This window comes from Coregonus clupeaformis, chromosome 7 (genome assembly GCF_020615455.1).
Source record: "Coregonus clupeaformis isolate EN_2021a chromosome 7, ASM2061545v1, whole genome shotgun sequence".
NCBI classification, from domain to species: domain Eukaryota; kingdom Metazoa; phylum Chordata; class Actinopteri; order Salmoniformes; family Salmonidae; genus Coregonus; species Coregonus clupeaformis.
This window is the reverse complement of record NC_059198.1, coordinates 43,711,189-43,726,465: the sequence shown is the minus strand read 5'-3', so window position 1 is coordinate 43,726,465 and position 15,277 is coordinate 43,711,189. Positions and strand designations below refer to the sequence as shown.

The window sequence follows — 15,277 nt, the reverse complement described above, 5'->3', positions numbered from 1 at the left end:
GCACTGTACATGGCACCAGAATGACAATGCATACCATAGAAAGTAGTGTGTTTATTTCTGCCAACCACCTTTAAACTTTTGCCAACTGACCTCACTTTGTTATGAAGCATGAAACTGTTCTATTTAAATGTTGGTTGAAAATGTCACATCAGAGGATTAAACTGATTGCCATTTACATTATGTCAGTTATTAAAACGGATAAAACACAACATCTTTATGACAGCCATTTCAAAACACGTGATCACTATTGGATTACGCAAAGATAATAATTAACATACATTTCCCAACCCATATAAAAAATATGCCTCCTTTGCAATGAGCCTATGATCAGCCAGGTGGAAATTACATTACACCTTCAAAAGTACCACTTCAGGCTCATTGAGTAGCGTTCAAAAGGAGCAGTGGTATTCCGAGCTTTCAGGGGTGAGGAGGAACAAGCTCAATCTAAAGTTTCTCTGTACAACCCCCTAACCTACCAAACGCCACCCACACACCCTAAAGTCCAGACCCCCACTGGCCTATTAGAGACAAGCCACCCCTATGGCTTGGCTCCAGTGGCCAGCTCATGTCCAACAGTGGGGGGAGAGAGTGGCCCTGTGGGCCAGGGGAAGGAAGGAAGGAGGGAGAGAGAGTGGCCCCACGTCTATCCTGAAGAAAATAAGTGCCTGACTGGGATTTGGGAAGAGATGGGGATAAGGTGGGGGAGAGGAGGTGTGTGTGTGCGCGCGCTAGCAGGCCTCGGATAACTACATTTGCCTTGGCAGCGCAGTGTGCTGTAACCGTGAGACAGACAGGGATTAATAACACACAGACAGACACAGAGTAAGAAAGAGAGAGAAAGAGGTAGAGCTGGTGGCCAGCTGATGATCAGAGGAATGGGATCAGAGACATATCTATCCATCCTCTTCATCCCTCCATCGGATGTAAAATGATGGATTAGCTCAGATTACGTCTCAATGTCCTGTCTCCACACGCAGCGAGACTTGTAAATTCACCCCAATGCGGATGTCAATGAGAATTGTGGGTTTCTATTGGCAGTATCTCAATAAGGGTCAAAATGACCATGGATGTCTATGGACCTAAGGCAAACCCTTTACAGTGAAATTAGGCAGAATTCTTCATTCAAATGTTAAAGGGAAATTCCACTCAAAAACAATATTTTGTTCATTAGTCCACTGTTGATACAGTCCCAAAATGTTTTGCATCATCATGATGATGTAGCCGGTGACACTTTGCTTCTTGAAAGTCCAATATTTTTAAAACTTGACTGCTGACATGCAAAGCATTTTGGGACTGTTTCAACAGTGGACTAATAAAAAAAATATATATACAGTGCATTCAGAAAGTACTCAAACCCCTTGACTTTTTCCACATTTTGGTACGCTACAGCCTTATTTTAAAATGGATTAAATTGTTTTTCCCCCTCATCAATCTACACACAATACCCCATAATGAAAATAAATAAATATATAAAATAAAATTACATAAGTGTTCAGACCCTTTACTCAGTACTTTGTTGAAGCACCTTTGGCAGCGATTACAGCCTTGAGTCTTCTTGGGTATGCCTGCATTTGGGGAGTTTCTCCCATTCTTCTCAGCAGATCCTCTCAAGCTTTGTCAGGTTGGATGGAGAGCGTCGCTGCATAGCTATTTTCAGAGTTGTTCGATTAGGTTCAAGTCCGGGCTTTAGCTGGGCCACTCAAGGACATTGAGACTTGTCCCGAAGCCACTCCTGCGTTGTCTTGGCTGTGTGCTTAGGGTCGTTGTCCTGTTGGAAGGTGAATCTTCGGCCCAGTCTGAGGTCCTGAACGCTCTGGAGCAGGTTTTCATCAAGGATCTCTCTGTAATTTGCTCCGTCCATCTTTCCCTTGACCCTGACTAGTCTCCCTGCCGCTGAAAAACATCCCCACAGCATGATGCTGCCACCACCATGCTTCGCCGTAGGGATGGTGCCAGGTTTCCTCCAGACGTGACGCTTAGCATTCAGGCCAAAGAGTTCAATCTTGGTTTCATCAGATCCAGATAATCTTGTTTCTCATGGCCTGAGAGTCCTTTAGGTGCCTTTTGGCAAACTCCAAGCGGGCTGTCATGTGCCTTTTACTGAGGAGTGGCTTCCATCAGGCCACTCTACCATAAAGGCCTGATTGGTGGAGCGCTGCAGAGATGGTTGTCCTTCTGGAAGGTTCTCCCATCTCCACAGAAGAACTATGGAGCTCTGTCAGAGTTACCATCGGGTTCTTGGTCACCTCCCTGACTAAGGCCCTTCTCCCCCGATTGCTCAGTTTGGCCGGGCGGCCAGCTCTAGGAAGAGTCTTGGTGGTTACAAACTTCTTCAATTTAAGAATGATGGAGGCCACTGTGTTCTTGGGGACCTTCAATGCTGCAGAATTTTTTGGGAACCCTTCCCCAGATCTGTGCCTTGACACAATCCTGTCTCGGAGCTCTACAGACAATTCCTTCAACCTCTTGGCTTGGTTTTTGCTCTGTCATGTCCAATCAATTGAATTGACCACAGGTGGACTCCAATGAAGTTGTAGAAACATCTCAAGGATGATCAATGGAAACAGGATGTACCTGAGCTCAATTTCGAGTCTCATAGCAAAGGGTCTGAATACTTATGTAAATAAGGTATCCGTTTTTTGTTTTTTAACAAATGAGCTAAAATGTCACTATGGGATATTGTGTGTAGATTGATGAGGGGAAAAAATTATTTAATCAATTTTAGAATAAGGCTGTAACGTAACAAAATGTGGAAAAAGTGTCTGAATACTTTTCCGAATGCACTGTATATATTTTTTACAATTGTTTTTCTTGAGTGTATTTTCCCTTTAAAAATGGAGCAACATGAGGAATCTCTCCTCCAATAAAATGTGGATACAAAACAGCAGCAGTGCAGGTCTTGGGGAGACATTTTAGACTACTCCACTTTGTACCACACAGCAACTAAGTAAAATGGGTGAATGAAAACCTACATTTTGTTTTGAAAGATAAAAGATTGAAACTAAGAAATCCTCACATGTCCCGAGTCTTCCAGAATGCAATAAGAAAAACTGTTCCCCTTTACAGTAAGGTAAAAGGGTTGGGGGCCATCTCAGCTTTTGGCACTCTACTCTTATGTATCCACAGTATTTCCTCCCTCCATTTTAGCAACCACACTAAGCCCAGAATCTCCCTTTATGACAATAGTGGAGATGAAAGCCTGCATGCTTGCGTGCCCCCACTGCAAAGCCGGGGGAAACACACTTCATTGCCCATGTTTGAGGGCTGTATCTCCCCCCCCACCCCTCCTGCAGCCCAAAAAGGCACTAAAAGCCCCAAAAGCTATTGCCCATGTTTGAGGGCTGTATCTCCCCCCCCACAGCCCAAAAAGGCACTAAAAGCCCCAAAAGCTATTTTCAACTGCCGGATAAAAACAGCTGGGAGACTCTTTGGGGACAGAGAGAGAGAGAGAGACAGAGAGACAGAGAGACAGAGAAATGGGGGTACGGTGAAACAGCCGGAAGACAAGAGCTTCACTCGCGTTCCTTCAGAGCCCCCCGTGAGGTAAATTGACAGCACGTTATATACATACATACTCTCCTGTCTCTGCCAGACGATATTCCGTGTTGTGAAAAGTGTTTGGAGTGTTTCTTACCTTGCACCGCCAACCGTTGGTGGGGATGGATTTCATGGTAGGCTGGAGACAGAAGGTGTGATAGCCTTTATCGCACGTGTCACAGACCAGCATCTTGCTGTCCTCCCCCGGGTTCCTGCAACACACACACAGGAAAGAGAAAGATTATACACACACAATAATATACGACACACACCCAATACACACCCAATGTAACCCACACACCCTAGACTAGAGAGAAAAATAGCATGGGAGTACTGTAGTATGGACAGCACCAGGGTTTGTGTTTCCCAACCGCAAAGACAGACACCCAAACCATTTGTCCAAGTGTCACTTTTGTATTTATCTGTGTGGTTCAGGAGAGGGATTATTGAGTCTGGTCCTCCAGGGTCTCACAGTGTCTATAGGCTCTTTATCAGTGTTTGGGAATTAGACAAGGAACTACATTCATTTATCAATAAAGTACGAGGAAGAAAAGAAAGCCAGCCAGACAGTTGGGAACTCAAATTAGGTTTGTCAATCGGGGGTAAAAAACCTCTCACTGATTATGTTCAATGCAGTACATTTTATAACACACAAATGATCTCACACACCACATTGTGAACATTACGTCTTTTTCCATTACCTGGTACACATAACTTATAGGAACGAGAAAAGATCACGTTTCCTTCATAGAATACAATTCACTGAACTTCAAGATTCTAAATTGGTCCAGCCAATCAAACGCACCATTAAAACGGCACCCGCCATCGAGAACCGTCCCTCCGTGGCAGATTTTGGATGCATTAATGTTGTTTGAAGAATAAATCAAGAGACCTAAATGTAAGATTTATGGCGTGTGTGTGTGGTGGGGGGTTATGGTATTAGGAAAGAGGCTAGAGCCCAGAGATCTATCAAATCCCAGTAGCCTGTTTTTCAGATGACACAAATCCAACCTGAATGAGAACGTCATCTGATATTTACAGCTGTGCAGTGGAGTCACACACACACACACACACACACAGAGACGTCCCTATATCACTCTGAGTGCTGCTGCCTAACCAACACCCCCTGGCCCCCATCCCTCTCCCCCCACCAATTCCCCAGCTCCCCATCTGTTAAAACTGCACTCTATATTTTCACTGATCTTTTCCAACTCTCTCCCATCCTAGCTCCTTGGAAGCTTAGCTCAGCTCAACACCATGGTGCAGGGTTTACAGTAGGATTCTTATCCCTATTTACAGGCTTTACAGTAGGCCTATTATCCCTACATACAGGCTTTACAGTAGGCCTCTTAACCCTATATACGGGCTTTACAGTAGGCCTCTTAACCCTATATACGAGCTTTACAGTAGGCCTCTTATCCCTATATACGGGCTTTACAGTAGGCTTCTTATCCCTATATACGGCCTTTACAGTAGGCCTCTTATCCCTATATACGGGCTTTACAGTAGGCCTCTTATCCCTATATACGGGCTTTACAGTAGGCCTCTTAACCCTATATACGGGCTTTACAGTAGGCCTCTTATCCCTATATACGGGCTTTACAGTAGGCCTCTTATCCATATATACGGGCTTTACAGTAGGCCTCTTAACCCTATATACGGGCTTTACAGTAGGCGTCTTATCCCTATATACGGGCTTTACAGTAGGCCTCTTATCCCTATATACGGGCTTTACAGTAGGCCTCTTATTCCTATATACAGGCTTTACAGTAGGCCTCTTATCCCTATATACAGGCTTTACAGTAGGCCTCTTATCCCTATATACGGGCTTTACAGTAGGCCTCTTATCCCTATATACGGGCTTTACAGTAGGCCTCTTATCCCTATATACAGGCTTTACAGTAGGCCTCTTATCCCTATATACAGGCTTTACAGTAGGCCTCTTATCCCTATATACAGGCTTTACAGTAGGCCTCTTATCCCTATATACAGGCTTTACAGTAGGCCTCATTAATATATACAGTACATATAGGCAGCAGGCTTTCAATGCCCACATAATCTCAAATGTGATCTCCCTCAACATAAAGAGCTTCTGTTACATTCTGTCCATGATTGACAGCCCATGACAAGCCAATGCAATGGAAATAAACCTGCATGTCACACGCAGGATTCCATCTCAAATCAACAACAACACTTCACTCCCCAGAGGCTAGCGTGCTAATCATTACGCTACCAAAAACATGGTCTTGGTAGGGGAGCTCACTTCCATGAAATCAACACTTTCAGAGTTAAGCAAACTCTATAAAAATCTTTAAAAGCTTGCCTTCAAAAGAGACACCAGTAGGTCATGCTCTTTTGCTTTTCGATTACTTAATTTGCTGGCTTCAACTCTCCACTCCTGGAGCACTTTGAATCATCAGCTCTCAGATTTAGTCATCCCCGTCTTTCATCTATTCTTTACTATACTCCCCCAAAATGTGACTCCTTCACAAGCACATACCACTCCACACACACCTAGTCCCCCCAACCACACACACACTCCCACAACACACACACACACCTCCACAGCACACACACACACACAACACACACCCTTCCACAAAGAAAAACAGTTTACATTAAAGCAGACAGCCTTGCGAAGGAATTGACTTTGCTTGGCTGGTTGTATGTGTAGGGAGCTTGGGGCTGATCAAACACAGTATGCACACAAATCTCCCCAGCTCTCTTATCTTTTCTTTTAATGCTCCCATGCTCCTGCAAAATACAGTTGTTATTAATTCCACATGCAAAAAAAATAAGACTCTCTCTTTTCCCCTTTTATCTTCCTATAGACCCTTCAGAAAACTCCAACAAGCTCGAAACTGACTCCCCAATGGCTCAATTCTCTTTTTTCGATTTCTTTGAAACACAAAAACATATATAGTCGGCTGGCTATATGCAGCTGGGTGCAGAACCAGACATTTTTTCCTATTCGTTCATAGCTATCCCTGATAGAAATCTCAAAAGTTAATGGAGTTTTTCCACTCGGGATGCGGATGAATGGTGAGTGGACTATGGCTCACGGGAGTGACAGAGTTAGGAATGGGGTCCATTTGGTGTCAACTCAGTCAACTTAGGTAACCGTCTAAACAACAACTTTTTCATGGTTAGTCAGCTATGTGACACAAACGCCAAACAATAATAATAATAATAATAATAATAATAATAATAATAATAATATAATAATAATAATAATATGCCATTTAGCAGACGCTTTTATCCAAAGCGACTTACAGTCATGCGTGCATACATTTTTTTTTTGTGTATGGGTGGTCCCGGGGATCGAACCCACTACCTTAGCGTTACAAGCGCCGTGCTCTACCAGCTGAGCTACAGAGGACCAAAACAATGGCACTTTGGTTGGCTGCTAGCCATTACCCTGTCATGCCCTTGTCTTGGTTGGGCGACACTACTTCAGGTCTCGGGAGGGTGACAACACCACATGATGGCTACTAGCACAATGGCTACTAGCGCACACAGCTAACTAGCGCAATGGCTACTAGCGCACACGGCTAACTAGCGCACACGGCTAACTAGCGCACACGGCTAACTAGCGCACACGGCTAACTAGCGCACACAGCTAACTAGCGCAATGGCTACTAGCACACATCTAACTAGCGCAATGGCTTCTAGCGCAATGGCTTCTAGCGCAATGGCTTCTAGCGCAATGGCTTCTAGCGCAATGGCTTCTAGCGCAATGGCTTCTAGCGCAATGGCTTCTAGCGCATACAAGCGTGCATATGGTACGTTATGCTACAGAGTGGACCATTACCTGCAGGTCAGACAGACTTTGCACTCGGGGCACTGCCAGCCGGCCCTCTTCAGGGGGGTGACACTCACGTCCAGACACGCCCCGTGGTAGTGCTGCCCACACGAGGTGCAGAAGAGTTGGTCCTGCAGGTCTCCAGCACTGTCACACAACAAGCACTTCACCTCCTCTTTAGCTGTAGGTAAGGAGGAAAATCATATTAACCCAATGAGTCCCTCTGTAATGCCTGCGTGTTTTGGATTTCTAACCCCTTTTAAACATTGTGTGTTTGAGGTACAGACTTCTGGGTTGTACCATTGGATTCGTCCATTTCTTCTGCATCAGTCTGTGTGATTAACGTGGGCTGAGCTATAGAGGTGTTTGGTGAGACAAGGGCAGATCCCAAAGTACAACTCATGAATGCAACTGTTTATGTCAAAAGAATTGTTACCTCGGTAATAGTAGAGAATTGCTATTATGGTTTTTTTTTAAAGACTGCTTACATTTTTTCTCCAGATTTTTCTGGAATCATCATGTGTAAAGACATTTCATTCAATGAGAAAGTAACATCACTTTGACAATTTAACATACTGTCTAAAACATAAAAAGGGTGATTTGGCAAGACGGAGTGAATTTCATAAAACCTACGTGACACTGATTCTGCAGCATGTCATCATGGCTGCTTCTGACCAAGGGAAATATCAGTTGTGGAATCAGTTAGAGTTGGTTCTTCAGTTAGAATCAGAATAGATAAGAGTTGCCAGTTGACATAAATATTATGTCACTTATCATAAGCCTTGTGTTGTGTCTAGAGTTGGCCTTTTGTCTACTAGACATCTATAGTGAAATCTAGTTATCATTCTCCCAGTGCAACACAGGGTCTATACTCACATCTTTGTGAGGCTAGCTGGAGGTGATCAGGGCAGAGGAGGGTGTGTCGGCGCAGGTCCTGGAACGTTCCAGCAGCGGCGGCGCAGGGGAAATGGTAGGAGCGGCAGCAGCCCTCCTCACAGCACTTGATGGATGCTCCAAGGCGCTTACAGTATGCACAGCACTGCAAAACAGTGACAGACAATCATATCTGTTCCAAACAATACGTTTCTATCTAAACATTCTGCATAGTTGCATCCTCCTGAAAAGACCCCAAGTTTAGCTGCTCAGTTTTAGTCAGACACCGTCATTGGAGGCCCTATGCTTGATCTACACTTGCTTCATGGAATGCGTCCAACTAAGCACTTACCCCCGTTTTGGCACTTACTAAAAGCTTAAAAGAATTTTAAAATTCAATTCACGCGTGCTTACGACAATCGCAAGTTATTGACACATTTTAGCTCTAACCCCTCCCAGTCTAAAAAGCATTGGTGCTTTTCCACATAAAATCTCTCATTCGTTTTCATCAGGCATCGTCACTGAAATTAAGAAGCAAAATGCATATTGGATTCAAAACCCAGGTTGAAATTGAAGCCGACCTTGGTAATAGTAGAGAATTGCTATTATGGTAAAAAAAGACTGCTTAAATGAAGTGCTCTGGTACGAGGCGAGCGAACCTTGCACTAGCACCGGAATATAGACTGACGTTTAAAATGGCGGCCCGAGAACAAGAGCTCGTCTTTGAATAATGAAAGCTGTCAGGAGCAGAGAAAGAATGGGGCCTTGAAGTCAAAATGACTAAAGTCAGCACTTTTATGTTGCTCACTCTCTCTACCCGTCTCGCTCTTCCTCTCCCTCTCCCTCTCTTTCCCTCTCCCTCCCCTTCGTTCTAGAAACCCTTGGCCGGGGGACCAACATGCAAAAACCTGCAAATACATTTTTACACCGAGCGTTGGGCAATTACCGCCCATGCACCAGCGGCTTCCTTGGGGCATCATGGGAAGGATATTCTGTGGGATGTCGTCACAGACGGGACCAATCCTGGCGCGGGACGACCCAGACAAGAACGTATTACCATAGAAATACAATGAATAGAACAGACATTCCCATTCAAGTCAATGTTCCATAATTCTATTTTTATGCTCATTAACTCATCCCATCAACTCCTCCGAGACTACATAGGGAGTAATGAAGAGAAAAGTAACCCCTTCAAAATAATGTCACCCCCCTCTCTTCAAACCATAATCCTCTGTCGCTTTGTTGAAAATAATAATTAAACACGACTGCTGTAATCACATTACAGTGTAGTTCGGGGTTCTCTTTCCTAATCCACTCCAAGCAAAAATTGAAAAATGTCATTAAAAAAAAGGGAGTTTCCATCTTGCCATACCGATTAATGTTTGAGCCCGAAATAGGCTTTGTTGAGGAAGAAGGATAGTGGCCCACCCCTCCAAACCCTCCCTACTCTACAAAGAGCCAAAATGGCTACCGTCCAAATGGAGCAAACCTGAGAGGAATTGCAATGGATGGATATCTGGTCCAGTGCCACTGAGAATGGAACAACGCCTTATGGGGACTGGACCAGACTGGTATCACATAGCCGTTTTCCCACCTTTGTGCCAACCCAAACCGTACTGGTTTGGAAATGTTCTTTTCACATTGTCCTTTCCAGGGTGGTTCCAGCCACTATGTTGGATAGTCAGCTCAGTAGTGTGAAAAGGGTAATAGCCCCGTCCTTTCAGGCACAGAGAGTAGAAGAACTGAGTTAAACTTAGAAACCTGTCGATTTAACATTTAAATATCTAGCAAAATTATGAAATATCCCATTGTCTATAAAAATTCAATAGACAAATTCAAAACACTGTTACACATAGTATAGAAAGAAGAACCTGGCCTGTGTCGTGTTGGCAGACAAATTTGCTTCATCTTATCAATGAGTCAGTCAGACATTATCTTTCCTCTAAAAATCTGGCACTTCAACAGCAGATAAGGTGTTAGCACCTTAAATGCAGGGCTACAGTGTAAGGGGCTGAAAGGTTATCCTGTTGTCCTAATGCCTGGGGTTTTCATGGCTCGCTGCCAGACGCTGTCACCTCACACATGAAGGGCAGAATACCAGTGGTGGGAGGGTGGGAGGGAGAGCTCTGACTAGGCAACCAACCGCCTGCATGCCGCCTCTGCTGAAAAACAATGCTGTTTCTGTTTCTAGTGCTATCAGCACAATATCTATCACACACATACAGTACAGTAGATAGGCCTACACTATGTGTAGTTAGACACATTCATACATAGGATAGGCCTACGTTCTCATACATACGATACTCACACAAAGATACTAGTGTATGGGCCGACTCTCTGTCACACATACACACACAGGCTAACACATACAGTGCCTTCAGAAAGTATTCATACCCCTTGACTTTCTCCACATTTTGTTGTGTTACAGCCTGAATTTAAAATAGATTCAAATTAGATTTTTTGGTCACTGGCCTAGGCACAATATCCCATAATGTCAAAACGGAATGATGTTTTTTGAAATTTTTACAAATGAATTAAAACTGAAAAGTTGAAACGTAGAGTCAATAAGTACACAAAAAATGTATTGAGTCAATAAGTATTCAAGCCCTTTGTTATTACATGCCTCTAAGTTCAGGAGTAAAAATGTGCTTAACAAGTCAAATAATAAGTTGCATGGACTCACTCTGTGTGCAATAATAGTGTTTGACATCATTTTTGAATGACTACTTCTTCTCTGTACCCCACACATACAATTACCTGTAAGGTCCCTCAGTCGAGCAGTGAATTTCAAACACAGATTCAAAAATGTCACCTGGTCCGAGAGAGATTTACACGGTTATCAAAACGTCACGCCAGGGTAAGCCTACCCGAAACACAGCCCTTAATTTAAGTGTTTCTAAAATCCCTTACGGAAAGAATGATTGATGGAAAAACGATTGGAATCATTTCCCCGTTTGACCGCTAGGTTTTATGGGTATTATGACACGTCCACTGTGGGCCTCTATGGCTGTGGTAGGAGAAAACTGAGGATGGATCAACAACATTGTAGTTCACTGCACAATACTAACGTAATTGACAGAGTGAAAAGGAGGAAGCCTGTACAGAATACATTTTTTCTAAAACATGCATCCTGAACTAAAGTAATACTGCAAAACGTGGCAAAGCAATTCTCTTTTTGTCCTGAATCCAGTACAACACATTCCTGAGTCCCACTCTCCATATTTTCAAGCATAGTGGTGTCTGCATCATGTTATGGGTATGCTTGTAATCGTTAAGGACGGGTGTTTTTCAGGATATAAACAAACCCCGGAATGGCGCTAAGCACAGGCAAAATCCTAGAGGAAAACCTTGTTCAGTCTGCTTTCACCTTCAGCAGAACAATAACCTAACACAAATCTACACTGGAGTAGTTTACCAAGAAGACAGTGAATGTTCTATTTGAAAATGTATGGCAAGACCTGAAAATGGTTTTCTAGCAATGATCAACAACCAATTTGACAGAGCTTGATTTTTTTTTTTAAGAATAAATGGGCAAATTGAAAACCATAAAGACTCACAGCTGTAATTGCTGCCAAAGGTGCTTCTACAAAGTATTGACTCAGGGTTGAGAATACGTATGTAAATGAGATCTCTATTTCATTTTCAAAACTTTGCAAGAATTTCTAAAAACATGTTTTCAATTCGTCATTATGGGGTATTGTATGTAGATGGGTGAGATAAAAGTATATTTAATCAATTTTGAATTCAGGCTGTAACAAAATGTGGAATAAGTCAAGGGGTATGAATACTTTCTGAAGGCGCTGTACACAGGCTCACTCCTTTACACAGGCTCACACACAGAGAGCAAATTTAGAATTGTTTTGCTGATTTAGGATGTAAATGCAATCCGGCGAACATGATATGGAGGTGAGGATGCCGTGAGTGTGGGTAGTTTGTGCGTCAGCAGTGTGTGTGTGGGTAGTGCGCGCGTCAGCAATGTGTGCGTGTGCCTGTGTTTGACTTTCAGAGCAGGGTGTCGGTGCATCGAGTGCACATGTGCGAATAAAAGTGTGTGGTTTGTCACAGTGTGTTAACCTTCAGAGGTGCAGTCTCCTGAGCTCCGTGACCTTTTCTGCTTTACACCCCAATGAGCCTCGCTGTAGTGCCAGGGACAACCTTTAACAGGGCCCCCTAGAGCTGGCACACTCACTCATTTTCATAAATACCGTTGCACAAACATTCTTATCTAGGCCTACACCAGCACTGGTACCAGGCTGTATAAGCTAGCTATGTTTGCGCTGACTCTTAGTACATTAAGCAAGCTAGCTAGCCAGCTAACAAGCGATTGGCAACTAACAATTTATTTTAACCAAAACTTGCTATGAAAGGACAAACTAGCAGACAGTAGTTTGCAGACAAAAAGATACAAACTAATAGTGTAGTTGTAGAACGCTTGTAGAAAGCAGCATCGTTGTCACCAAATCTATCTGACCATGCAGACTGCAGAGTGAACAGCAAGAAAGTGCTCGCCACCAAATAAGTCATCATAGTTGGGCAAGTCCAACATTTCCACTTCCTCAATGAAGTCATTGTATTAGTTCAGAGTTTTATTTTGCCTCAACCACCAGTCAATTTCAAGACAGCAAAGTACAAGCTAAAATAGAGTCCCTTAATTACCTATAATGTGGCCTCCCCTGCCCCCCACATTACATTGTGTTAATGAGAAAGTTCTACTGAGAGATAAATCGCAGCAGCTACTAGAAGCTGGGAATTGCCAGGGACCTCACGATACGATATTATCACAGTACTTAAGTGCCGATACGATAAACACTGCTCAAAAAAATAAAGGGAACACTTAAACAACACAATGTAACTCCAAGTCAATCACACTTTTGTGAAATCAAACTGTCCACTTAGGAAGCAACACTGATTAACAATACATTTCACATGCTGTTGTGCAAATGGAATAGACAACAGGTGGAAATTATAGGCAATTAGAAAGACACCCCCAATAAAGAAGTGGTTCTGCAGGTGGTGACCACAGACCACTTCTCAGTTCCTATGCTTCCTGGCTGATGTTTTGGTCACTTTTGAATGCTGGCGATGCTTTCACTCGTGGTAGCATGAGACGGAGTCTACAACCCACACAAGTGGCTCAGGTAGTGCAGCTCATCCAGGATGGCACATCAATGCGAGCTGTGGCAAGAAGGTTTGCTGTGTCTGTCAGCATAGTGTCCAGAGCATGGAGGCGCTACCAGGAGACAGGCCAGTACATCAGGAGACGTGGAGGAGGCCGTAGGAGGGCAACAACCCAGCAGCAGGACCGCTACCTCCGTCTTTGTGCAAGGAGGAGCAGGAGGAGCACTGCCAGAGCCCTGCAAAATGACCTCCAGCAGGCCACAAATGTGCATGTGTCTGCTCAAACGGTCAGAAACAGACTCCATGAGGGTGGTATGAGGGCCTGACGTCCACAGGTGGGGGTTGTGCTTACAGCCCAACACCGTGCAGGACGTTTGGAATTTGCCAGAGAACACCAAGATTGGCAAATTCGTCACTGGCGCCCTGTGCTCTTCACAGATGAAAGCAGGTTCACACTGAGCACATGTGACAGACGTGACAGAGTCTGGAGACGCCGTGGAGAACGTTCTGCTGCCTGCAACATCCTCCAGCATGACCGGTTTGGCGGTGGGTCAGTCATGGTGTGGGGTGGCATTTCTTTGGGGGGCCGCACAGCCCTCCATGTGCTCGCCAGAGGTAGCCTGACTGCCATTCGGTAGCGAGATGAGATCCTCAGACCCCTTGTGAGACCATATGCTGGTGCGATTGGCCCTGGGTTCCTCCTAATGCAAGACAATGCTAGACCTCATGTGGCTGGAGTGTGTCAGCAGTTCCTGCAAGAGGAAGGCATTGATGCTATGGACTGGCCCGCCCGTTCCCCAGACCTGAATCCAATTGAGCACATCTGGGACATCATGTCTCGCTCCATCCACCAACGCCACGTTGCACCACAGACTGTCAAGGAGTTGGCGGATGCTTTAGTCCAGGTCTGGGAGGAGATCCCTCAGGAGACCATCCGCCACCTCATCAGGAGCATGCCCAGGCATTGTAGGGAGGTCATACAGGCACGTGGAGGCCACACACACTACTGAGCCTCATTTTGACTTGTTTTAAGGACATTACATCAAAGTTGGATCAGCCTGTAGTGTGGTTTTCCACTTTAATTTTGAGTGTGACTCCAAATCCAGACCTCCATGGGTTGATAAATTTGATTTCCATTGATAATTTTTGTGTGATTTTGTTGTCAGCACATTCAACTATGTAAAGAAAAAAGTATTTAATAAGATTGTTTCATTCATTCAGATCTAGGATGTGTTGTTTAAGTGTTCCCTTTATTTTTTTGAGCAGTGTATGTTATTTTATATTCTCAAACTAACAGCAGTGCCTACAGTATAGCACGTCCGTCCATAAAGCGTGACATGCTGGAGTGCTGATTCTTTGCAAATGTTGTTGATCAGCAGGCAAACCGATTGTTTGTCATAGACTCCACTGATCAGCCAAAATAAGCTCAATAACTCAATGCAGGCACACACTCCTAATGGAATATGCATTCACCTGTATTGTGAGTAGGCCTACGCCATCTTAATTTACCCAGTTTACCATTCAAATAAAATGATGACCATTATGTTATGCCATTATGTTATGTTATCCTCTCTTCTCCAGACCATCTCCGGTGACCTTCTCCCCTACCTCACCTCGCTGATCAACTCATCCTTGACCGCTGGCCATGTCCCTTCCGTCTTCAAGAGAGCGAGAGTTGCACCCCTTCTCAAAAAACCAACACTCGATCCCACTGATGTCAACAACTACAGACCAGTATCCCTTCTTTCTTTTCTTTCCAAAACTATTGAGCGTGCCGTCTTTAGCCAACTCTCTTGCTATCTCTCTCAGAATGACCTTCTTGATCCAAACCAGTCAGGTTTCAGGACTGGTCATTCAACTGAGACTGCTCTTCTCTGTGTCACGGAGGCTCTCCGCACTGCTAAAGCTAACTCTCTCTCCTCTGCTCTTGTCCTTCTAGACCTGTCT

The 15,277-nt window shown here is 44.2% G+C and overlaps 1 protein-coding gene across 1 annotated transcript in view; it reads right to left on the bottom strand.

The window, feature by feature from the left end:
* LOC121568683 (histone-lysine N-methyltransferase 2C) overlaps nucleotides 1-15,277 on the bottom strand; it is a 242,145-nt gene that overhangs the window by 170,717 nt on the left and 56,151 nt on the right. The window contains exons 7-9 of the mRNA XM_045221547.1: nucleotides 8,216-8,378; nucleotides 7,349-7,520; nucleotides 3,635-3,749 (exon numbers count right to left, since the gene is read on the bottom strand). Of these exons, the coding sequence (XP_045077482.1) occupies nucleotides 3,635-3,749; nucleotides 7,349-7,520; nucleotides 8,216-8,378 (450 nt within the window). The remainder of the gene's footprint in view (nucleotides 1-3,634; nucleotides 3,750-7,348; nucleotides 7,521-8,215; nucleotides 8,379-15,277) is intronic.